The sequence below is a fragment of the Henckelia pumila genome, chromosome 2 (assembly GCF_033568475.1).
Source record: "Henckelia pumila isolate YLH828 chromosome 2, ASM3356847v2, whole genome shotgun sequence".
NCBI lineage: Eukaryota > Viridiplantae > Streptophyta > Magnoliopsida > Lamiales > Gesneriaceae > Henckelia > Henckelia pumila.
The window spans coordinates 144,266,926-144,294,206 of record NC_133121.1 but is presented as its reverse complement, the minus strand read 5'-3'; the positions used below and the strand labels follow the sequence as shown (position 1 = coordinate 144,294,206).

At 30.9% G+C, this 27,281-nt stretch overlaps 1 protein-coding gene across 4 annotated transcripts; it reads right to left on the bottom strand.

Annotated features, from left to right (window-relative positions):
- Positions 1-12,526: 12,526 nt before the first annotated feature.
- Positions 12,527-21,848, bottom strand: LOC140881665 (uncharacterized). Of its 4 annotated transcripts, none has more exons than XM_073287147.1 (17): positions 21,638-21,847; positions 21,406-21,504; positions 20,998-21,096; positions 19,914-20,073; positions 19,699-19,837; positions 18,978-19,071; positions 18,063-18,200; positions 17,352-17,452; positions 17,116-17,229; positions 16,182-16,399; positions 15,406-15,464; positions 15,148-15,333; positions 14,933-15,056; positions 14,786-14,841; positions 13,634-13,779; positions 13,370-13,528; positions 12,527-13,054 (listed from the first exon to the last, which is right to left on the bottom strand). In XM_073287147.1, the coding sequence occupies exons 1-17, from the start codon at positions 21,702-21,704 to the stop codon at positions 12,761-12,763; spliced, it is 2,253 nt and encodes a 750-aa protein (XP_073143248.1). In that variant the 5' UTR covers positions 21,705-21,847; the 3' UTR covers positions 12,527-12,760. The 4 variants fall into 4 exon arrangements, with proteins under 4 accessions (XP_073143248.1, XP_073143251.1, XP_073143250.1 ...); XM_073287150.1 differs by having other exon boundaries at positions 20,998-21,086; positions 21,638-21,675; XM_073287149.1 differs by having other exon boundaries at positions 12,884-13,041; positions 21,638-21,848.
- Between the last annotated feature and the right edge of the window lie 5,433 nt (positions 21,849-27,281).

Here is a 27,281-nt window from a genome sequence, read left to right as displayed (position 1 = left end):
TTTTTTCCGAAACAATATCGATCATATTTTTGTTTAGATATGTATTTCGATACTCTCAATCAAACCCCAAAAATATCAAATTAGAAGAGACATACAACCTAGCTCAATAACATATATAACCGAAATTGTGTTCATTTTCTTCGTCTATCATCAATATCCCTCGAGTCTATTCTTTGAGAGAGAGGCAAGTGCTCGAAGTCGAACTCACGCGAAAAACTAAAAATCTCTTATTCGGATGTCATAACAAAAGGTAAAATTAAAAAAAAATTCTTCCCCAATCCTGATCTTGGTGCAACTATATCAACAACATGAATTGAAAATATAATTAATAAACAACAACTGACTCCAAGGGAATGCTCATGGCTTACCTCAAATTGTTGACATTTTATGAATACCAAACACTTTTATTGAGGATGTCTTGTCCTCATAATTTCCAAACCATTCCCAATTTTCTTGTTTTATTTCAACATATATTCCAATTTCTTTCTTCTCGTATAAGCAAGGGGGATACAACTAAATTAAATTGAGCAGTCTGTCTCTACTCATACTCGACAATAATATATACTAGCGTCTTGCACATGCAATGCTTGTATTTATCAAATTATCATATTAAAAAATAATTTATAAATAAAACTTGATAATCTTTTAAAAAAAATTAGAAACCAACCCAAGCAGGTAAGCACATGTGAGAGTTAATTTTTAAAATTAAAATATGTTAAACTTGAAACATGAAATAGTGGAAAAGTTGTATAAAATTAAATTGAAATTGTTAAATAGTATTTTTTATTTATTGTATAGGGTTAATTTTGGAAATTCATATAAAAATACCAAAAAGTAGTTACTATGATACCCTTTTACTTTATTAAATAGTATAGATAGTATAGATGTATATATACACATATATAGTAACTGTTAATATTTTTAAAATGTTTAAAAATATACAATGTTTGAGTTGATTTATTCTTTGTTTTGTAATAACGCGACATATTGTATGTCACTTGTGGGATCTACACTTGGTGCGTGTTAGATGTATCCAACGAAAATCCTCCAATGTTTAAGTCAATCAAATGATCGAGCTTTTAGAATTAAAATTCACTAGATCTCCCTCAAATGGAAAATGTGAGTGGATTTATAGAGAAAATTGAATGGTCCACAAAATGCAAATAAGCCCTAAATATTACTAATTTATCCCTACAAGGGCTATATATTTTTAATTGGGTTATTTATCAAATCACAGGAATTAAAAAAGTAACTATTTGATTAATTAGAATATGATACCCATCATTCGCAATCTTCCCCTGTTCCCCACCGGGTTGTGAAACGTCTCGGATAGTTTATCCAAAGCGAAAATAATTGACGAAGATTATAATAATGATAATAATGTACGTTATCGATTGGGAGAAGGTGACGGCGGCGGGGGTTCGAGAAGATGGACGAGGAGGCGGTCGTGGCGAACTGCGGCGATTCGACTTCGAGGGTCATACGTGCTTTCTCGAGGCGGCGTTGCGTTGCGTTGCCGTACAATTATCGGACCATCACAAGCCAAATATACTTACTACACGAAATAACAATTATTTTTAAAAATCACTGTTTTACAAAATAATTATTACATGCTCAAAATATATGATACAATATACAATACTTTTTTTCAAATATACAATATATAAAAATATAGTAAATATTTCTTAGATTTATAAATAAGTACAAAAACTTTTTAAAAACATCTCAAACCAAATTCTAATAAATCAATAGCGACCGACCCAAACTTGATTAAATAAATCAATCCAAACCTACATGATTTGATTTTTTATTTTGTTTTTTTAACAAAATATTAATTATTAGGCATAATAATAATAAATATATATGTTAATTTAAATACATAATAATAATCTCGTTTATATATGATTTAAATTTGAAAGTTTAATTTTAAAATTTAAAATATATTTACTATAAAAAATAAACAATTATTATTTTTGTTGAACTCAGTAAAAAATTATATATTTTTCCATAATTATTTTTTAAAATTTTATAAAATAATGACGTTTGTTGAACTACGTAAAATTAATTCTATGAGTAATAAAATTTAAAAAAAATATTTTAGTGAAATGTTTTTTTTGAACAAAACAAAGAATTTTAAGTTGAAAAGAAATAAATTTTAAAATAATTTTGATATACTTTTCTAGTTTATAGGACGTGTAACTCTCTATGTAAGACTTTATGTTCACATAGCATTATCCTTTTCAAAAACTTATAGGTCGTTACGTTAAAATACATTGTTTGACAACTTATAAGCTATTTTTAACAAGGTAGGGTCACCTCTGTTATTTTAGAAAAGATTTTATTTTGATACTTGACATCTCCATATTATTCTTATATATTTTATTAAATTCCCACCATACCTTCTACCATTTTTTGTACATAATTTATCAAATTTTTTTATAAATTAAAATTAAAAATAATTTTATTATATATATATATTTAACATTTATGATAAATTTAAAACTATTTTTGTATATTTAAACTATTTACATTACTTTTATAGTATTATACTCTTTTTATAATTTATATAATAAAAAGATCTTATAATTTCAAGTGCAAATTGTTCAAAAATCCCCAATGCAAACATGTTTTGCTCTGCACTCCCTAGCCACTTTTTTGTACCACATTTTTTGTTAATTTGTACCACATCTTGTATAGTTTTGTACCACATATTGTATTATTTTGTACCAAATTTTATGACTAGGGACCTCAAAGCAAAACATGTTTGCATTTGGGGATTTTTGAGCAAATTGCCCTAATTTCAAGCACATCAATATCTTTAATTCGTTTAAAATAATTTTATCCAAACACTTTAACATTTTATTTTTAAAATAATCGTGGTAGTTTATAAGCTCTTAAATCAGCTTAACGAACACCCTCTAAATAGAAAATAGATCAACTCAAATACTGTATATTTTTTAAACGTTTTAAATATTAACAGATATTAAACGTTCGTCATTGTAAATAACCAAAAATTGGGAATGATTTGGAAATTATGAGGACAAGACATCCTCAATAAAAGTGTTTGGTATTCATAAAATGTCAACAATTTGAGGTAAGCCATGAGCATTCCCTTGGAGTCTGTTGTCGTTTATTATATTTAATTTCAATTCATGTTGTTGATATAGTTGCACAAGATAAGGATTGGCGAAGAATTTTTTTATTTTACCTTTTGTTATGACATCTGAATAAGATATTTTTCTTTTTTCTTTTTTAAGACATAGAAACCAGTAGTCGCTATCTTTTGGTGTGCACTGAATAAACTCTCGAACTGACATAATAGCTTGCAAACTACGTTAGTCATGTAAATCATACTAGACAAGCTCTATGTGACAGTCCAAAAAGATGTTAAGAAGGGGAATTAATGAACTCTTGACCAAAAGTCAAAAGTTCACCTACTCTATCAATTTGAACACCTCTTGAAGCTGAATAAGATATTTTAATTTTCGTCTTCGTGTGAGTCCGGTTATGTTATTGAGGTTGTATGTCTATTCTAATTTGATATTTTTGGGGTTTGATTGAGAGTATCGAAATACATATCTAAACAAAAATATGACACTGTTTCGGAAAAAATGATATCTAAATTATTAGTTTTTGTATAATCCTAATTTTTAATTTATCTATGAATATTATTTAATGACAATAAATATTGTACACAGAAAAAATAATTCATAGATATTAGAGACACAACATGAGTACATTATTATTATTATATATTGTACATGGTCCACAGGGACTCGATTCCCGAAGAATCAAATAAAATTGCACCCATCAAATTAAATTCACGCACCATTTTAAGTTTTTTTTTTTTTTGAAAAAAATGCAAGAAATTGACAAAAATATAACTGATACTTTGAATCGACAGAAAGTTAGGGTACTATATAATCAACGAGTTTTAATTTCAAATCAATTTCATTTTAAACTTGCATACAGAAGTACATGTATGTAGATGTGCGTGCTTGTGGGTCTACATGTATATGTAACTAATTATGTATAAACTAGGTCGGCCAAATTTTGAAGGATACCCTAGGTCAATTTTATTTTATTTTTTTAATAACTATCTCAAGTGTATTTGAAATGCAAGAGAAATAAATATTTGTGTCCACTGACTTGCTCAATTCTGGATTTAATTATTGGTTCATTAAATTTTTAAAATTTATTTTTCGTACACAAGCTTGTTGACGTGCTGAATCATGACATTTGGGTTGTTGTAAAGTTTAAAAGATATGAGTTGGACAATTACCACAAGTTATAGCTTTTGATAAAACAGCAAACGCTCGTCTACAAAGGTTTAACATTCGCAATTTTGGCTAAATTGATTATGTGACATGACCTGAAAATGTTGATGTGAGTCACGTAATATTAAAAAATGCTGATATGATACAAAAATATTGATAATTGACATGATATCAATCGAAACTCATTGCATTGTCAGATGTCACGTCAGAATTTAACTGAGATAATAAAATATTAAAAGTTAATATATCGAAATCGAAACTTTAAAAAACTTAATGAATCAAAATCTAAAACCAAACAAATTAGTTGACAAAAAAATATTTATTTGAAATATGTGCATGTGCATGTGGGTTTACATATATATGTAATCATTTAGTTAGGTTGGTGAAATTTTGAGTAAAGTTGATCAAAATGCAAGTATATGTGTGCTAGCTATCTTACCTTGTTGGAAATTTGGGTTGTGCATCTATTTAGAGTTGATAAAATATTTGTGATAAATTATTTCTCAATTATCAATTATGGTGAATAAAAAATTAATAAAGTATTCATAAATATTGAAACTGAATCCGATATTCAACCGAATGATTATATAAGTGAGAATTATATTTTTGGTCCTGTAATTTGCATATTTTTCATTTTTGGTCATTTTATAAGTAAATTTACAATTTTAGTCCTGTAACTTGCATTCTTTTTTCATTTTTGGTCCTATTAACATTGAATTCACATTTTTAGTCCTGAAACTTCCATGAGTTTTTTCATTTTAAGTCCTGTTAATACTGAATTTATATTTTTAGTCCTATAACTTGCATTCTTTTTCATTTTTAGTCCTATTAACACTGAATTTTCACTTTTTTCTCCTGTAACTTCCATTTATTTTTATTTTTATTTTTAGTCATATTATCGATGAATTTACATTTTTAATTCCAAAAATTGCATACTTTTTTTATATTTTTAATCATAATATATTATGATTTACATATTTTAAAACTTTTAAAATTTAAATGAAATAAATAAAAAAACAATCAACTAAAAATTATTCAAAATATTTTTACACTAAATACCATCTTATAAAATACATAATATAAATAAAACTATTAAAAATAAAAATTCACCTTTAATATGACTAAAAATAAAAATAAAAATATATGGAAGTTGCAGGACAAAAAAAATAAAAATTCAGTGTTAACAAGACTAAAAATTAAAAAAAAATGTAAGTTACAGGATTAAAAATGTAAATTCAATGTTAACAGTACTTAAAATGAAGAAAAATCATGTAAGTTACAGGACTAAAATGTGAAGTCAATGTTAATAGGAACAAAAATGAAAAAATAATGCAAGTTACAAGACTAAAATTGAAAATTTATTTTTAACAAGACCAAAAATAAAAAATGTGCAAATTACAGGACCAAAAATATACTTCAACTGTTTTGAAAAAGTAAGGTTATCTTTATTTTTTATAAAAGATTTTATTTTGATATTTGACTTCTCCATAATATTTTTATATATTTTATTAAATTCTCACCATACCTTTTACAATTTTTTGTACATAATTTATTGAATTTTTTTTCTAAATTAAAATTAAAAATGATTTTATTTTTTAATATATGTTTAATATTTATGATAAATTTAAAACTATTTTGTATATATATTACTATTTACATTACTTTCATAATATTATACTCTTTTTGATAATTTTGACAATAAAAAGATCTTATAATACCAAACACATCGACATCATTTAGCTATTTAAAATAAGTTTATCAAAATATTTTCACAAATTATTTTTAAAATAAGATCTTACAGTTTATAAACTCATAAAATATCTTATAAGTTCCTAGAGGACATATAAACTCTTTTTAATAGATTTAGCCATCATCCTCTTAGTCTTAAAAGGGCTTAGTTGCATTTTTGGACCGTTCAACTTTGTCTATAAATACCATGCACTCACACTTTCCATTTGAGGGAGGGTAAGTGAATTTTATTTACTCAAAAAATATTTTTAAAAAAATAAGAATCAGTTAAAATAGAAAAGTACACTGATACTGGAAAAATATTAATCTGGGCAAAGGACTCTTGTGTATTGCATTTAGAAGAAAGTAAGAATGTGGAGTATTTAACAAAATTGAGGTGCTGTGTTATACTTTTCGTAACGAAATTCCGAAAAATATATTGATATTTCATATCAATTAATCCATTGCTCTTTTTTTTAAAAAAGGTAATCCGTTACTTTTCAATGTACTGCAATAAATGCAATAAATGTAAAGTAATTTATTGCATATAAATTTAAAATATATGTCTAATTAAAGAGCAACATGAACCCAAGTCAATATTCTCATTCCGGCGTGAGTGCGTGCATTAACTTTTATACTGAAAGATATGGTAACATCACGATTATATGATATATAAACTGTTATTCAGAAGTAGATTTTACAAGTTAGTATGTGGATTGAGAAAATAAATAAGAAACGTGTATTTTAATTTTAACGAAAATATTTTTTGGAAATTTTATGTTCACATACAAATAAAATTTTATTTGGAAGAAATTAAAAAATCCTCCAAGTCAAAATTCTGAGATCACAAAATATAACTTAATTAACCCTAGGGATTTAGGTTATTTTAAAAAAAACAATGAGTAAAGATTGATTTTTAATTATTAATACCTAAACATGAAACCATTCCACTTTAGATGACTAGCTAGCGCAAAAAATTGTTGATTTGAGTTATGTTGGGTTTGGATGCTGTGCAAAACTGAAATTATTTGGCTTGTGTCTTAACAGATGTTTCAACATAGAACACGACACGAATAGAAAGTTAAATTCGATGCTAGAGTTAAACTCTATCTCCTTAAAATAAAATTTTCACGCATACGGTGTTTATGAAATATGACAATTGTCTCCCAAAATACAATAACTTTCGTTTTGTAATAAGAGCGCTTCAAATTACAAAACCCGACGAACTTCAAGATGTTTTTTGAATCCCAAAAAAAAAATTGTGAACAAAAATATGCAGCAATATGAATGAAAATCAGTGTGTTTTCGTGTTGTACGTGTGTTACTTTTTCCATAGAAATGCAATATATTTATAGAGATTGAAAAGTTTTAATTAAAAATGTGCATCACATCAAATGAGAGATATCTTTTAACCAAAAGATATATATAACACATGAATACCTCTTTCCATGCATACAGTCATTCGGCTAAATGGATTCAATTACAATTTGAATATGGTCGAATTCAAATTCAATTTTGAATGTCATTCGCCACTTGTCTCATTTCTATTTTTCTTTCTCATTTAATTATATATATATATATATATATTAATATAATATATATCATTCTTTTATATCCAATATTTCACTTGATAAATTCGAATTATTATTTGTGAACATTTTATTATATTTTTTCATTCATGACCCTAATTGTTAAACGATAAAAAATGTCATCACAAATATTTTATCGATTTCAAATGGGTGCACATGCATATATTTCAAATAAATATTTTTTTGTCAACTAATTTGTTTAGTTTTAGATTTTGATTCATTAAGTTTTTAAACTTTCGATTTTGTTATACTAACTTTTTAATTTTTTGTTATCTTGATCCAATTCTGACGTGACATCTGATAATTCAGCGAGTTTCAATGTCATGTCAATTATCAGCATTTTTTATATCACGTCAGTATTTTCTAGTGACATAACTCACATCAACATTTTCAGATGTCACATAATAAATTTAGCCAAAATTGCGAATGTTAAAACCTTTGTAGGGCGAGCGTTTGTCGTTTTACGTACCATAGGCTAGCTAAAACATGTGGTGATTTTGCAGCTCAGATATTTTGAATCCATAGTATCTCAAGTGTCATGATTCGATCGTTCTCCGTACCAACAGAGATAATTATTGCACCTCAACAAGCTTGTGTACGAAAAATAAAGTTCAAAAACTTAATGAATCAAAACCCAGAATTGAGCAAGTTAGTGGACAAAAATATCTATTTCTCTTGCATCTCAAATACGTTTGAGAGAGTTATTAAAAAAATAAAATAAAATAAAATTGACCAAGGGTATCCAGCTCCAAAATTTGCCCGACCCAGTTATACATAATTACATATACATGTAGACCCACACGCACGCACATCTACATACATGTACTTCTGTATGCAAGTTTAAGGGAGTGTTTGCAATAATAATAAAAGTGATTGTTAGCTTTTGGCTTAAAAAAATTATTTTTGTGTGTTTCTTAAACCTAGATTATGTGTTAATTTATGCTTAACTTAATTGAAATCTAAAAGCTAGTCATGTGATGATTATGATTCTCCAAAAGTGATTCTAATGAGAAGATTATTGTTAAAATCACTATAATCACTTATTTATCAAACACTACGTCCAACTTTGATTTTTAGATTTTTACATTTGTTTCCAAACACTACCAACTTTTGATTTTTCTTACCTTTTTTATAATCTATAAATTAATCACTTCTACAAAAGTTCAATCTATTGCAAACACTCCCCTAAATATCATTGATTGGTTTTGGAGAGAGAAAAAAAAAAATTATATTTATATATATAGGCCTAGACTTGTTTCTTAACAAATTCTATAGCTCATTCTGGTTAATGGATATATATTGCAGTACTTTTTGGGATTACTCTACTTGGCAATTCCTTACAATTTCCATATCCAAAATTGCATGGCAACAACTCTGAGAATCAAGTACTCATCATCAATTCTTGATATCTCCATCAAATGCCACCATTTTTACCTTGTGCTCTTCTTGTTCATCTCTCTTGCACTTGTGAGCTCCTCAAGTACTACATCTGCCAACTCTGAAACCCTTTTCTCCGATCATTCATCGGCGAAAACAATGAACAATTTCCACGCGAGAAAAGGGGAGACGCATTCGAATCCAAAAGGAAGAGATGATGATCTGTTCGAAGCAAGTGATCACGAAGTTCCCAGTGGACCAAACCCTATTTCCAACAGGTAAATTAAATTAAAATGCCCATGATGCAGCTGCCGTCGAGAACTAAACACGATCCAAAAATCCGGGTTTTTTTTTTTTTTTATGTTATTGATTTGATTGTATACATAATTACATATATATTAAGCTGGCGATCGAGACATATATAATCCCGTACATGATCTGTATGCTCTTCCTTTTTTCTTTTTCTTTTTTTTTATGTTATGGAATCTGTCATTTATATGATGAATCTTCTTGTTTTTTTGAGTAAAGAATCAAGGATATGAAGTTGGTTTAATTCACGTTTATGACAGTTTTTTTATCTATATATTTTCAAGTAACACACACACATATATATATATATATATATAAATTTTCAGCTGTTCAACCATGTTTTTCCACTTAGTCCGCGCCCATTGGGTGGGTTTTAGTGATGAAAAAACAAAAACAAAAACCATTAAAACCCGAATAATGAGTTTTAGTGATAACGGAGCAAATGAAAAAACATGGTTGAGGAGATGATCATTCCTATATATATATATTGTGTATAAATTAATGTTTTTAGATGAGCAGCTGATGTAGAATGTGATGTGTCAGAAACTCATGTTGGCGAAACATTAATGATGGAAACACCTTTTCGCAAATTTTGGTTTGGCTCATTGGCTGGACCACCCACTGTAGACGTCACACATCCTGGATTCATACTTTATTTTATGTTTTTCTGAGTTGTCTGGATAAATATTTTGAGAGGCATATATTTCTTTTAATTATTTACATATGCACACCATAGTCCATATATATTATATATATGTATAACAGAAATGATTGATTGTTTATTTATTAGTTTATTAAAAAGCATGATTTAGTTTATACTAATACCAAAATATACGTTCATGTGTGCTTGTATATTTTGTTTTTTTAAAAAAAAATTAAAATAAATGGTAAAATGAGGGATCAAGATTTAGGTCATTTCCAACTCATTGCACTATTTTAACGTAAGTTTTGCACCAAAATAGTGTAATTTTTGCGTCAAACACAAAACTCAGCTTCAATCCACCTGCTTCAAATTTTACTCTAAAACGAATATTTCTATAATATTCTCTACTTTTTTAATTTATCTACAATATTTAATTAATACTATTATAATTGCATAAATAATTTGTTTAATTAATACATTTATTTTTAATCATATTTAGTATAATTTCCGAGCACCTGCTTTTTTTTAAAAAAAATTGGAAAATAATAATATATTAAGTGTATTTAAAAATTTAAATACGGTTTTTTTTATCTCTAAATAAGTTGACAAATTTAATTGTTAATTAATTGCTTAAAAGATATAATAAAATTATTTAACTTAAAAAAGAAATAAAATATATATATATATAAGAGAAAATAGTTTGGTGCAGCACTGTAGGTGCACACTAATTTAGCGCAGAAGATGGCGCTGGATTGGAGTGTCATTTTGCTTCATAATAGCGTTAACGCATAAGATAGAGCATCGATTGGAGATGCTCAACAAACAAACAAAAGTCTTATCGCATACACAAAAATTGAGGAAAAAAAGCAAGGTTCTAAAAAGCGCTAGGCGGTAGGCGAACGGCCACCCACCGCCTAGTGCCTAACTAGGTGCTTAAGCTGCCGTCTAGGCGATTTTTTTTAAAAATATATATAAATATTTTATAATATCAAAAATTAGTCAAAATATGCATAAATATGTTTAATATTTTAATTAATATTTTTTCAATCATGCTTATTAATGTGAATAATTTTTTTTTATATGTGGATATATTTCAACAAAAATATGCATAACTTTGTTCAACTATTTTTTTTAAAAAATAAATTAAATTTAAAATTATTTTTTTCAAAAAAAGAAATCGAACCGCTAGGTTGTTTGTTACCCGTCTGGGCGGGTTTCGAGCCTCCTAGGCGCCGCCTAGACCACCTAGGCGGCCGATTTTCGAACACCGCCTGGATCCACCGATTTTTTAAAAATCAAGGTGATGGGTCACCTAAGACCACATAGGCGGCGATTTTTAGAACAGAGGAAAAAAGTGGGAAAAAAATTGAGTGGAGGAAAAACATGGAACATGATAAAAAAAGAGGCTATATCACCTTACCAAAATTACTCATCCTCACATTTAATATGGTATAGAGATGATAAATCCATCATAGATGTGTTATTTTTCATAGAAAATATGCATTTACATTTACACTCGTGGGTATCTATGTGAGCATCGGTTGATGTGACATTTGTCTATTGGATTTACAAAACTTCACCTCATTGGTTCTCACAAAAATGTTAATAGTAGTGTCCATCATATCAAAACTATATACATATACGCATATATATACTAGTCGGCAACACACACACACTATATATAATATATAATAAAAAAATATTATAATTTTTAATCATATATAACTAATTTATTTTGAAAAACAAATAACATAAATTTATAAATATCTGACATTAAATAGTTTAAATTATTTCAATAATTTTTTGAATAATTAAAGAGATAAATGTAGTGCATATAGAGAGAAAACGAAGGGAATGAAATGTAAGAGAAGTTAAAGGGATATTAGTGTATTTTTTAAAATGGAATTCACCAACATATCACTGAAGTTTTAAGTTTTAACAAACGCATGAACACGGGTGATGTAGCTGTTTGTACATCCAATAAGTGAATGTCTAAGTCCACTAATGTTCATGTAGTTGACCATGATGATTGCTTAGGAGATCTACACTCATATATATATATATATATATAGATTAATTTTCAACTGTCTAATCATTACTGCCCAACTTGTCCCCGACCACTAAAACCCACTACCGGGTTTTAGTTGTTTTTTTAAAAAAAAATTCGTATCACTAAAACCCACTACCGGGTTTTAGTTGTCAGGAACGAGTTGGCCTCCTTGGTTGGGCAGCTAAAAAATTATATATATATATATATATATATATATATATATATATATATATATATATATATATATACATTATTCAAATAATATATCGAAACATACATATCACCATAAAGGCATCCAAAGATTATCAGCAGGCAGTGACTAAGGCGGAATCAAATTGTGTCAAATAAAGTTTGTTGTCCATTGCAATTAATTGGTGTAGCTAACCTGCCTACCCAATTTGACTTGATTTTATAAAAATGGGTCCGACACCATTCATTCACAAGCTCTACTAAAGTGCCGTATTTTCGTCTTTTTTTCACCTTTTTTGCCTTCTTTCATTTGATTTTTGGTTTTACATGTTTAAAAGGACAGGACAAGACATTATTCATTCATATAATCAAAATGGTAGATTGTGGACCATGCTTCTTGAATGAAACTTGATGTCTTTTTACAAAAATAATCTCAGAAGTTCAAAAAATAATGATTATAATAAGTAAGCTAAAATCATAAAGTGTAATTCCACTGTGAATGACAAAATATGACCCAAAATAAAATGACACATCATGAACTTGGGAATGAATCTACCTCCATTGCTCGCTTCAAACGAGCCCGCAAGGAAACAATCTCTCACAAGGTGACCTCAACTTTCACCGAGGATTCGGACACGATTATATCTCTTAAATTATCTGCTTTTGGGTGGTCGAAAGAATCGATCTTAAGCCTCACATGCAGATGTCTCAAGAAAATGACTTCTTGTAAGTCTCTCGTTGATGCTGTTAGGACCTTAACAAGTAGATCTCTTTTGAACCGTTTACTCGGGTCCATAGTTTCGACTATTTTTGCCACTCTGTCCTCACGACTTTCACTGGTCGAAGTCGTGCTCTTTTTCAGCCTCAAGTAAAGTGCAGCTAAAATAATAACCTGGATGTATCATAAAACTTTTAAAGAAAAGAGGTTAAAAATAGTGTTGAGCTCTTATCCGTGTAATGGGAGATTCAGAAAAGGTAGCAAGACTGGACGAGAGAGGTGACTCAATCGGTATAGAGGATAAACCTTGCATTTTTATAAAAGATTAAACGTAAAATTCAAAATTGTTATATTTAAGCGGGAGGCGCTTGTTTGCGGGTGAATACATTGACCATAGTTCTTCCTTTTCGATTTTGGTGGAATTGATAAGACCCTGGATGAATTTCTAATCGTAGAAAGAAAGAAAGAAAGAAACCGGAGAATACTTACCTCACTTGTTCCAGGACTAGTGTTGATTGTGCAACCAATGCGGGCAACCCCTTCTTGCACGACCAGCTTGCTTTCTTCTTCTGTGCTCGACTCTTTTTCTAGTGGTGTCGAATAGCAAAGATTGTCGAGTTCATCATACCATTGCTGAGCAATGCCAACCTGAACAAAGCCAATTGCATAAATTTCAAAGCGACTACAATCCCGGAAAAAGGTGAACTTGGTGATTAAATAATAAAATGTGCCAGAAGTTGGCAAATTATACACCTTTTCTGTTGATGCGGCCTTGTTCTCTACTCCACAAACTTCAGCAGCAGCTCCTCTGGCTAGACACCATATACATCCTTCTTGTGGTTGTTCTACTAGTTCAGTTTGTTGTGGCACGCTGATATACAACTCTATGTCAACTCTGCCTGAGGCATACAGGCACGAGACTCATTTACTAGACCACCAGAAATAATAATCAAGCCACACACTAACAAATCTCGTGTTCATGATGAAAGGTGCGTTACAAGAGAGATTTCAAGTTAAAAACGCAGAGGAAATGTAAGAAAGGCACTTAAATAGAAACTGACAAAGGGTTCAAGCAATCAACTTAAATGATTCATATGGCCGTTTTGGTGCCAAAGGCCAGTTATCTCAGAGGCTGCACATCAAACTTGCCAACAGTTAAATTAAATACTCATGGGGGCTAGCTTTCTCACGCTTGAACCATGATAAAAAAAATACAAATAAATACTAGTACAAATAAAAAGACCCAAAAAAATGTTCTTTGGCTCCATCAGATCCATTAACCGAAATAGAAGATTTTCTTTGGGGGCATCACAAATTTTCAAAATAAACAACAAATACTATCGGAATTAAATGAAACAAATTTGCAGTAGTTTTTTTTGGGTCCAATCAGATTCGATAATCCAAAGAGAAATTTGTTTCAGACATTAAAAAATTGCAAAATAACTCCTCTCCTTTTATGTGATTGCTCTAGAAAATCCTGAAAATTTAAAAGAAAAGTGAGATCAACGGTAAAAAAGTGCAAGAAGTAATAAAATACTTGAAATACAAAATTGCTAAACATCGGACGTTCTTTATCACAGTAGGCATTTCAGGCGTAAATTTGCAGGACGTTTTCGGAACCATCAAACTATTTTTTCCCAACATGGTGAACAGCAAGAAAAATTAACAATTTCAGCAAAAATCCTCGTGACCTTTCATTTTATTTTTACTTTGGGATTCCCAGAAACAAAAGGACTTTGAAATACAGCTGCATAACCGACAACTGAAATTCTAAATGGGAAGGGGCACAAGTTAACATTGCTGAGCATTAGCAAGTAACCAACAAATGAGTATTAACAATACAATCACTTGACAATGAAAGGAAATTGTGCCTCTTCATCATGTAAAGAAGCATATATAACAAACCTGGCAATAAATTAAACTCTTGTACATGATCAAGTTCCAGTCCTGGCACTCCATCACTAATAATATGAATAAAATGTAAGTTAGCTAACAACAAAACTTTAACAGAGGAAAGCAATTCAGAGATCGCAGCAAATTTCTCATACTTACTCAGAATAGACTTGTTCTAAAGAGGGAACAAACCAATAAGGAAGCCCAAGGACTCTGAAATTTGAGAATGGAAAGCTTAGTGCTGATCCGGTTCCTTTATCGAACTTGACAACTGTCTGACCAACTTCAGTATACAAACTCATCAGCGCAGACCCAAAATTGAAATTGATGTAAAAATGGGTAAAATGTTTATCAGAGTTGACAAGATTGGGTACCTGTATCACAGAATACAATATGGTCCTGGAAAGTTGCTACAGAAGACATAAGCCCGGCATACGGAATTCCATCAAAAGAACAAGTAGCGGCAAGTTGCTTCTCTACCCAATCAGATGGTACATGCCTCGTGGAAATAGATTTATCCTTCATCATCTGCCCACAGATCTCCAAAATCTTTGAAGATTCTACGAGTTCAATTACAAGTCAATAAATCAAAATGATGGTGAGCACGTATGAGAGGAAAAATAAGTTGATACCTTTTACAGCTTCCTTGATAGAGCTTGATTCCAAGTCTATAACCCAAAGAGTTCCAAAACTGTCCATGAAAGTGATACATGTGATGAAGGTTAATTTGTTTCTTTATTCAGGGATTAACGGCGTGGGATGATCAAAGATAGTCCAATCAACTAGAGAAAAGCACAACCATTCTAAAAAAGTAAGATGTACTATGAAAACCTCACACCATTGCCGTGTTTTGGTGCATTCCTCCAACTCGTTATTATGCATTCTTTAAATTATATACACCACAATTGTCATGAAAAATATCCGATGATCATATCTTAGCCTCATTCATGTCCATTTTAGAGCTTCTACAGTAGAAATTTGGTGCATTCCTCCAACTCGCTATTATGCATTCTTTAAATTATATACACAACAGTTGTCATGAAAAATATCCAATGATCCTACCTTAGCCTCATTCATGTCCATTTTAGAGCTTCTACAGTAGAAACTTTCAACCAAGTATTTGTTGTTTTTTGAGCAACCCTCCCTTCCCACCACTTGTTAGCAAAAGAAACTTCATTAAATTTTTTACAAACTAAATATGGTGGTATCCATCAGTTGTCCCACTTGTGCATTTAAAGTGTAAAAGAATCAAATGCCACAAAAACCCAAGAAAATGGCAAACTAAAGAAGGTGTCGGTTCCAAAATGTTGAAGTTACTACATGACTTCTAAAGACATCTGATTAACTTCGAGTGAATAAAGAAACAAAAGCTACAATTTGTCAGATGAAAGCAATATCAGTATTCTACCTTTGATTAAGGACAAAGAGATCAGTATCTGATGCCTTCAGCATATGCCAAGGAAACAAAAATGACTCGGAGTTGAATGCTTCAGACTTCAACTTTCCAGGCCATACCTTATCCAGGATCCATTTCCAAAAACTTTTATACTTCTTGCTATCAGCCGTAGCTGGAAAAACAGTCTCCACGACCCTCCTCTCCAAATCAGCTCTCCTGATAGCATGGTTCTGATATGAAAGCAAAACACAATTGATTGACAAAATAAACAGACAGGTACCAACCAAACGACTAAATCATTACAGTGTGTAATAGAAAGAGTACAAAATAAAGTGTCCCCACAAAGGTAGAAGTGAGTGCTGCACAGGAATTCTCCTTTTTTTTTCCCAGAGAATGAAGTAGGATTCATTCAGAAAACATTTAAATCAAATTAATACAATTTAGTCAAAGCGAGGTAGGAAAAAGATGAACTATACCTAATTTAACGTGTGCATCTCCACAATTAGCATCTCCACAATTATCTACGCTCATGGTGGCCACCACATATAATATTATCAAATAATATTATCTAGAAAAGGAAGTGGTTCCTTTCGCGATGAGATCTTCCAAACACAGATAATAAAACTTTTTCATTCTTCATTTGAATTTTTTGTATTTTCATTTGTAACTTCTTTTGTTACTTTTCTTTTTATAGAACACAACTTGTACAGAGTAAAAAGCTATTACACAACTCAGTCTTATTTGAGCTTTAATAAAAGAGATAATTCTTTACTTCAAGGTTCATACCCGTTTAAAATTGATTAAACGAAAATTTTCTGATGTGTAGCAGCAGATTCATCAGGTTCGAGGATATACAATGTTCAAAAAGCACCTGATAACCTAGCGGAACATATGAGATTACAAAGAATTTATACATGTACCAATTTGAGCAGCTGCGGGGTAATACCTCAGAATCCACAAAATATAAGGAATCCTCAGGAGCATGATAAAAGGAAGCTGCAGGACGCAATAACTTGGCACTTTCAAACACCCCATCCTCAAATCCAGGGGAAGAACCAATCTATAAGAGGTTATCATTTCAATTATGCATTTCTTTTTTTTTTTTCTCTCATACTAAATATTTAAATATCAATAAAACTTGTTCACAAGTTGAAAGTTATTAAAACCGAGTCTAGCACATACAGCATCCAGAAGTTTCCCGTTGCCATTAAACACAATAATCCTATGGTGATTGACATCAGAAAGGAACAAGCGATCGCCACACTCATCAACAGAAATGCAACCTGGACAAATGGGAGAAAAAGTTAAATTGCTAGCTCCCACGTGTAGTTAAAAGTCACACGGATATAAAAGAAGATAAAATGGTTAATCTGTCTATATTCCCCGAGCAAACTTTGTTGCTGCCAGGGAACAGCCGAATACTTCCCATCCAATGAGATGCTAAACACTGAGAGTTCTCTCCGTTTATACGCTTTATTCAGCCCTGAATCACTGTCTTCTATTCCAGTTCTAGAACCTAATTAGAAACAACGTGCAGCAATTTATTCCAACAAGTCAACATCCAACAAATAAACCAACATCCTCCCATGGTAATAACATAGCCGAGAACCTGCCACTATCCACCAACTTAACCTCCAGTAAAACAACGTCTCTCTCCCTCCTCCCTCCTCCCTCCTCCCTCAGCCCCCTCCCGGAAGGGAAAAAAGAAAACAAAACAAAAAAAGAAAGAAAAGAAGCAACTTATTAAGAAACCCCTACAAAAAATACACGCTTGAGCAATAAACGAATATCACTCTACCCGCCTAATAATCATGAACTCTTATCATTTATTGATTCGCAGACCTCCAACCTCTTATAAGGGAGAAATTTGCAGAAAGCAAAAGAAACCTCTACCCGGGAAAGACCAAAGTAAATTTTGTGACGAGGAACAAACATCTAGTTCCTTAACAACTTCAACAGGCTTTACCCAAGAACTTTTCATATCATGTATAATAGCTCCCTGAATACTTTGTTCATTCAACTCTTGAATAGCTGCCAAAAATGACAAATAGAAAGTATGAGATGATTCCCAATATGGATACCTCAAGCATATTTCTGGTTTCACAACAAAAATTCATCGAAGACGGAGGGAAAAAAAAAAGAAAAACAATTAACCAAACAATGAAATAAACTGACTCTTATCCAAACCCCCTCCCCTCCCCCATGGTCGGCCAGCTATTTTTAAGCCAAAAATGCACTGCAAGAAGAAAAAACTAATAAAAAAATTACAAGGTATTGGCTAGAAAATTATTCAAAATCAATTTCATGCAAGCAAATTGAAAAGAGGTAAAACTGCATAAATCTTTCGTCAAACACTGTTTCCCCTTTCCATTGTGTGACGCGTTGGAAAATGCATCTTTAATTAGTAGTTGAATACAAGAAAAGATCATCAGCTACAGAAAAATTTGATAAAAATCCCGATGAAAAAAGTTTCCATATTTGCTCTTTCAAGTCGCATGTTAATGCAAGGTATACACACACGGGAACAGTAAAAAATTGCAACAACTAACAAATGAATCTGACACATCAAAAAGGAAAGAAAGCAATCTTCATGTTCAATGATCCAGTTCTTGGTAAAGCACCTTTTTACTCCCCTTAGGTTTGGTAATTTTCCTATGTGCTAATATCTACAGAAATCACCCAACTCTGTCTACAAAATCCATAATACCTGTGAATGCAACATATTTAAACCTTACGACACGATTCATTTGATTTACGTTTTCTTTTTTGGCCAAAGAGTAAAGAAATTAATTAAAAAAGTACAATTACCTTGATTGAGTGTCTCAAGACCTACATCTTTTGCAGGGTAGACCAGAGGATTCTGAAAGCCTTTAGATATGATGTAGCATGGCCGCTTTACCATCTACATATACCAAATCAAGAGTAAAGGACTTTGCAAGAAAACTGTCTAAACAAAAAAAATTTCATGCATCAATTTGAAAGATATCATAAAATGCTACAAAATGAATTAAAAAGATTTCCCTAGTTAGAATACAAAACAGACTCTTTATATTGCATCTGCATCCTGATATCCTTTAAAGTCAGCCACGAAAAAGACTCTTAATATTTTTGAATGTGCATATATATAAACATGCTTTAAAGTAATTCATCTACAACTAAGAATAAAAAACTGCTGGAGCAGAAAGTAAAGAAAATCTACAAAATAACAAAAGTAAACTCGAACTTGCTCATTTAGGATGATGATGTGGACCTTACACAAAGCAGACACATAATTTTTCAATTTCTTTGATTTCTCTAATCAAGCAAGGGCACATGGACTGATCTTTCAATCCATAGATTATCACAAAAATGAATGACAACATTATTTCAAATGGATTAACTAATGCCTTGCATTTGGAAAATCTTTCTTAGAATTTCATCACCAAACTAAATTTAACGTCTGGGGGCAGAGATCTACATTAAATGTTATTGCATGGCCAGGACGAGTGATTCAATCAAATCAAATTAACTAAAAATGTACATCACAAACCTCAAGGCTATTCTTCTTGGACAGCAGAATAGGGAAATTAATATATTCTTTGAAGATACTTTGAATCAAGCTCGTAGAAATATCATTTAAGCTTATTGATCTGCCATATTGCACAGCCAGGACCTGAATGAAGGGGTACCTGCACTATCAATCAAAGATTATAAATATAGCATTTTCGCCACATAACAAATTTATCTAACATAAATTTCCATTACCTCTGGCGAAGTGATTTTACATTCTCAAACATTTTGAAAATATTTGGATTTGAAGTAAAATCATCGTCAGCATAATCGCTAACAAGAACAAGTAAAATTCTATCTTCCTTGAACGAATTTTTGTAATCTGAAACGTCATTCAGCCAGTAGTGCAAAGAACCTGCAAAATTTTTTATATTGAAGGGTCACTCCGCAAATAATTCACAAAGGATTATTGCAAGAAACACCCATGTTGTTGAAGCTGCTACAAAAGTCACAGATGTAAGCAGTAGTCTTAGCCAGTGACAATGACAGGGTCATTGCCATCACAGCATAACCCATCGTTATCAACAATGATGAGTAGAGCTATTGCAAATGTACTATATAGATCATATAGTTGCCTACATGCACTGCACTCGCAAAAAAATCAAACAATGGTCATCGACGAAACACTTTACTCAGGGCTAACACGAGCATGTGAAGAGTGAGTTCAAAGGGAGAAGGAAAAACATATTCTGGCTCTCAACTCACTAAGTAAATTCCAAACACCACGTCACTATTCAGAATCCAACCAGCCTATGACCTATTCTCTCATCCAACACGTTCCGTATTGATATAATTTTTATGTACCCTTCCACTTGCTTTCATACGTTTGTTCTCCTAAGTAGTGCAATTATCCATGTCCTCAAAATATATAATTGCACAAGTACTCTTATGTGGATATCAAAAAAGTCTAGGGTGTAGGCAAATACAAGGTTGCATCTATAGATTATGGGTATCAAGGTCAAGCTGAATCCAACCTTCACTATAATAAAATTGCTGACGTCCAATAAAAAAGTCTTTGGTCTTTCATGATAAAATCATATTACGCAAATAATACAATTCGGGAGCAACCAGAAGCTGTCATGGTTGTGGACGACAAGCTGTAATTTTGCTTCTCGATATTGATTGTTTTGAGAATCATATATGGTGCAAAATGCAGAACTGAATCAAGCCATCACAGTCTGATTAAATGAGCCACAATTGATAAATATATCAACAACTTGAATGCAAGAAAACCTTTAGAAGAGTTAAACAACAAAAAGAAAAAAGCAGTTGCTCTCACCTTTAGGCTTATGCAGAGATGATTGAACAAAGGACAGAACATCTATGGCCGATGGCAGCTCATGTTTTGTTTCTGCTACAGTTGAATACCTGAAATAAGCTGTCCAGGCTTCGTATTTCACTTCCAGAAGCACACATAAAGATTGGGATAACACAATAGAAGATAGGAAAAGGCTTGATCTTGGAGTAAAAATTGGTATGAGCGACAACTAAAACCCGCTGCGCCGCCACTAAAACTCGCCAGTGGGTTTTAGTGGTTTTTTTTTTTTGTTTTTTTTTTTTGTTTTGGCACCGCTAAAACCCATCGCTCACGAAAATCAACTAAAAATTGGTACTTAAAAAAAAACCATGCTCGTATTTTGCTATATAAAGTTAGACAAAGAAAATTTCAAGAAGTCCAGCTCCTTACAGCCCGCCAATTCCGTCCTACTATGGAGGTCAGATTTCACTTCAACTGAATGAGCAGCCAAAAGATCGATGCCGGTTGCAGTTAACCGAAAAGGAGAACCTTCAGCCAAGAAAGGGATAAAACAGATACCAGTGTCCAAGATTCAATACGTGGAAAAAGAAAATCAAAGCACATAAAAAGAAATGATGGAGGGCAGATTAGTGTGCAGTTCTTATGAGTTCAAGATCTTTACCGGAATAACTTAGGGGCGGCGGAGAAAATCGAATAATACGTTTCAGACGTCCAAATCTGAATATCATTTCCCTATCTCCGATGATAATTCTGTGGGCGTTCTTCGTGAATTTGAGCTCAGAGGTAATCACGGCAAACGGTCGCTTTGATATAAATAGGTAGACTTTTTTCAAATAGGACCAAATATTTAGGGTTTTATAGGTAAGGGTTTTGGACGAGGAAACAACCATAGTGAAAAACGGATCGATTTTTCTAGACCGGCTTTCCTTTTCCATAAAGTCGCGAGTCGTTTTCAAAAGTATTTGATTCGCATTCAAAATTATTGAATTTCAGCCGAAGAACTCATATTGTTATCTATACTATATATTATAATAAATGATGACCTTATATTAACTGTTTTTTGTGTATCAAATTATACCAAATTTTTTTCCCATTTTACCACTTAATTTAACACATATCTTCTTTAATTTATATTTCAAATGACTAATGTATCCTCATTTTTCTCTAATATCATTATCTTATTTTCTCTTTATCTTATTTTTTTCAAATTTCATTATCCATTTTTATTAAATTATCCAAATACATTTTTTTGCAAACTCTCTTTACTTTTAAAAAAAAAACTCACATGTTTTTTCTCTATTATAATTTTTTACGTTTCTTTCCAAATAATTGAATTGTCGAGCACGTGAAAATCACGTGCCACAGTTACTAGTGTTCGATAGTACACGCGACGCTAATGAGTTTTGATTTTTTACTTTTTATATATTTAAAGGAAGTGGGGGAATTTCCTAATAGTTCACAATCAGCTAATGAGGTTTGATTTTTTTTGTTTGTTTTGATACAAAGAGGATACAAAGATTTTTTTTAATACAACGAGGTGGAAGAATTTCCTATCTACTTGTCAGATTTTAACCCAAGACCAAATGGTCTTGGGGCCTCACTCTTGTTATTTTTTAACTAATTTCAAATTTAAATTTTTTTTATTTTTGGATCGATTCGATTCAATTTAGGTGGAATATTAATTTTACCTATACTAGAAAATACTCCATATTTAATATCATTTTAAACAATATGTAAAATTCGTATTAGTAATATATAGCTATCCAACCAAAAACTAGTGTGTAAATAATTTTTATATTTTCAAAAAAAAAATTATTGTGTGGTTTTATATTTAAATGAATGATATAAATAGTTTAAATAAATGTGTAAAATAATGCGAAATATTGGATTAAAATATTCCTGGATAAAATGGGAACATAGAAAAAGTTAATTAATAGAGGAATGGATTACTCATTACATATATTGAACCTGTTAAACCAATGAAAAAGTTTAAGACTATGATTGGTATACTATAATAAAATATGGTAGTAATGAAATCAACTTTGAAATGAAATAAGAATAAGAATTAAATGATAGATCTATTTTTTTCAAATGATTGGTACCAGAAAAATGAAACATGAATGAAATGAAATTATTTTTAATTATCAAATAATTTCTTAACCAAAATTTAAAATAATAACAACTAAAAATGTTATTATTAATAATAATATTATTATTAAATAATTAAATTTATAGATATTAATACTATATTAATTATTATACAATTACCGTTATCATAAAATCAATATAACTATTAATCTTAATTTTATTATTAGTATTTATTTTTTACAATAATTTTCTTTAGATAAAATATTATAATAATTATTATTTAACCATTCTTTTAGTTTATTATTATTACATGATTATTAATTTTAATTGATAGTGATTTGTGTGATAATAATATTATTTTCATGATTATTATTTTAGGTATTTTAATTTTATAATAATAATAATAAAATATTGTTGTTGTTGTTATTATTATTATTATTAAGATATAGATTTATATTAGTTAAGCTAATATGGAAAATATTTGATAAATATGGGAGGATTAGGAGTGTGAATGATCATTCTCATCCAAAATGGATGAAATGATTATTCCTATGCATGTGAGAATGATCATTCTCATTCCAATGTGGTACAAAGCATTGGTGTAGGGAATGAGATGAGAATGCTATATAGTTTCATTAATATCTCGTTCTCATTTACCAAGCATGTCCTAAGTATAATTTATTGTTATTGATTTTTATCACTAGAAGGCAAAGGGCATTTCTGTCGTTATACTAAAAAATACAAAATTTTAAGTGATATCTTAAAAACATTATGTTACAGATTAGCTTGTGTTTGGATCGAGAGATTCATTTGTTATAAGAATTTAAATCGCATATTGGATTTAAAATGACAAGGCGAGATATGCATTTTCAATCGAAGGAAAAATGTACTCGACGAACATATGAGAAATCATTTATTCTTAACTTTGAGTGAAATAAACACGATTGATTCGATGTATAGATTTGGAATCAAAGCATCTCAAATAACATGTATCCAAATGCAACCTTAAATACTCTCTTTTGATAGAATGATATCAATACACCAATACGTGACCCGTATATTTCACATTGTAAGCTAAACTAGTGGTGGTGGTCCTAATAAATCACAAATTTTAGTGGATTTTCACGAATAATTTCAATTTAGATCCAAATATTTGAACTGGAGAAAGTATTTGAGATTATGATTTGAAATTACTTCATGTTGGGATGAATTTAAAATCTACCACATTAACTCAAAATTGTGGTAGATTTTAAATTCATCCTAACATAAAATAATTTCAAATCATCATCACAAATATTTTATCCAATCCAAAAACCCAAAATATAACATAGACCAACTACATTAACATTGGTCCGTCAAATAACATTTTTAGTCCATAGAAATTATCATATATTTATATTGTTGGATTAGATAGGAGATATACAACCATGTCGCAATCAAAAGTCCACTATTTTCACATATAATCGGGATAATTAATGATTATGTCCCTAAAGTTTTCTAACTTTTTCAAAAATATACTAACACTTTTTTCGGGGCCAATTACGTCCTTCTTTTTATAAAAGTTTCCCTGATATGTCCTCCAAACTAAAAATTTCCTATACTACCCTTATATTAATATTTTATATTAATATTTTGTATAAACATTTCCCAATATTTCCCAATGGTTGATGTTTATTTCCCAATGGCTGAAAATGGTATCAAAGCCTAGGTAATTTTATTCAGACTTTATATTATTCATTAAATCATACTTTTCTTTGTTGAGGAAGAGATTTTCAACAAACCATGGTTTCAAACAAGAGTTTGAACCAGAAGGATTTCATTTATATGAAATCCCAACAACAAGTGAATCTATTTAAAATAGATTCTTTACAAAACTTAAAGAGACTTAGGTCTTATATACCCTCTGAAGAGATTAAGAAATATGATTTCTAATTCTCAATTTCTAGAGATCACACCAGATTCCTCTAAACTCTCCGGAGATCTTAGAAAAATTCAAAAGACGGTACAATATTACAGTAATCAGCTGTACGAAATACCTCGGCAGATTGGAGAAATCCTTAAGAAACAAGAAGAAATTCTTGTAACTATAAAGGATCTTCAAACCAAAATCATAAATCTAGAACACACTTTTAGTTCTAGAAAGGAAAATACAAGAGGAAGGTTACCACTCTCGTTTGGTACCGAACCTCTGTTACATCAGAAAGGTAAAACCAAAATGGTTCAAAAACCTTTAACTGATGATGAAATAATGATTAATCTTATAAAGGAAGTATCAGAGAAAAACACTATCTGATGACTACTTTAGAAAGATTAAATCTCGAGGATCTACAAGATCTTGCGGATTTTTTTGCGAATCTCAAAGTAGTAGATCTAAAAATGAATTCTCCTGAGGGTGAACAACCCATAGGAAATCCCCCTAGATATGTGGTTAAAATAGAAGAACCACATAGTGAGTTCCATGTTGGAGAAAATTCACATCCAGCCGAAACCAGATCAAGAAAAAGTAATATACCAATACATCAAACTCCTTATGGAAAAACTGTTTTAGACCCTATACATCCTTAAGGGGTTATGTTAAACCTGAATGTTCTGGACTTCAAAAACAGAGAAGATCTTATAGATGATTGGACATCAGCTATGAGAATAGCAGTAGGAACTTTAGATCTCAATAAAAAAGGATTTATCAAACTTCTGGAAATGAGTCTAATGGGATCTGTCAAGATAGCTTGGGAAATGACCATGGCAGAAACCAAAGAATCAATCTTAGCAGGAGAATCACTTAGCGAGATTGGAGGAAGAATGGCCACCTTTTTTAAAGCACAATTCATAGGGGTAGACTATTTTAATAATCAAGATACAGAGAAAAAGAGAAGATATACTCAAGCTCTGTATAGCCTTGAGTTACATGATATCTGTTTAGTTGATGAATATATTATGTTATTCACCAAATACAAATGGAATTCGGGAGTTGAAGAAAATATAGCCATTCAGCTATTTTTCGCAAAAATGCCAAGCCCCTGGAGAGAAATGCTGATAAAAGAATACGTTCCAGGTAATCTTGATGCATTGGCAAGACGCGCCTCTTTTTGAAAGGTAAATTTGCGGAATGGTGCCATATGATAGCATTACATAAGAACTACAAGAAAATAAGGGGTATTAATAAGCATACTCCTCTATGTTGTAGAGAAAATGATCTCCCTACGGTTATAGGGAATAGATCACAGGGATTTAAGAGGAAGAAATTCAGAAATAATTCCTACAATAAAAGAATGAAAAGTTCTTGGAAACCAAGAATATTTTGGTCCAAACAAAAGGCCAGAGCCTATAGATCTGGTAGAAGAAGTGGACCTACACGAGCATCCCCAGCAACAAACTCATCACAAAGCAGGGGAAGAACACCATCTAGAAGAACTTTCAAAAGAACTCATACGAGAGCAAGTGAAAGTTTTAAGGATTGCAATTGCTGGACATGTGGAGCTAGAGGCCATATATCTACAAACTGTCCAGAAAATGAGAGAAAAGGAGTTAAACTCTTTGAAGCAACACCAGATATGGATGATGCGGTCTTCTTTCAAGATCTAGTCCAAGTATATCAATTTGAGGATATCCCCCCAGATGAAGTATATACGAAGAACAGATATTGTTTAACCAAGATGAATCTGAAGATGAATCAGAATCAGAATCAGAATCAGAATAAAGAAGAAGTGTTTCGACACGAAACACATGAGAGTTTGGCTGGGTTTTTTAGTCAAACCACGATATCTCATAATATGGTCCAAAGGATTATGAGAAAAAATCCAACATTACAAAAGTACCAAGGATTTTTAGCAGGACAAGTAGAAAGAGTCTTAGACAACCTAGGGCTTAGACAAGGAAGACAACATTTGATTTACAAAGTATCCAGAAGGAAAATGGCAATCCCTATGGAGTTAACATGTAATCAAATAGAGATGCAGTTAATTCCTTTTGAAGAAGTAAGAGAGAAATTGCAGAAACTGAAAAGTAAGGTAGCAAGAACGATGTCTTGGATTCATATTGGAGCAATCCAAATAATGATCAAGGCAACTTTTAAAGAAGGAATAGATTCACCCATTGATATCGTAGTATGTGATAAAAGAATGGGGAATATCCAAGATGTTGTTCTGGGTACGATCTCAGGAAATCTATGTGTAGGAAAAATTGTAGGAGTTATTTGTCCAAGAATAGCCTACAATTTA

What these genes read in the sequence shown, in the direction of transcription:
- LOC140881665 (XM_073287147.1), bottom strand. Translation starts at nt 21,704, where the DNA reads ATGATATTCAGATTTGGACGTCTGAAACGTATTATTCGATTTTCTCCG. An exon ending in TCTTGAGACACTCAATCAAG is followed by an intron (nt 18,201 to 18,977) that starts GTAATTGTACTT and finishes CATTTTTGGCAG; the next exon opens with CTATTCAAGAGTTGAATGAA. An exon ending in TATTGTATTCTGTGATACAG is followed by an intron (nt 15,057 to 15,147) that starts GTACCCAATCTT and finishes TGTATACTGAAG; the next exon opens with TTGGTCAGACAGTTGTCAAG.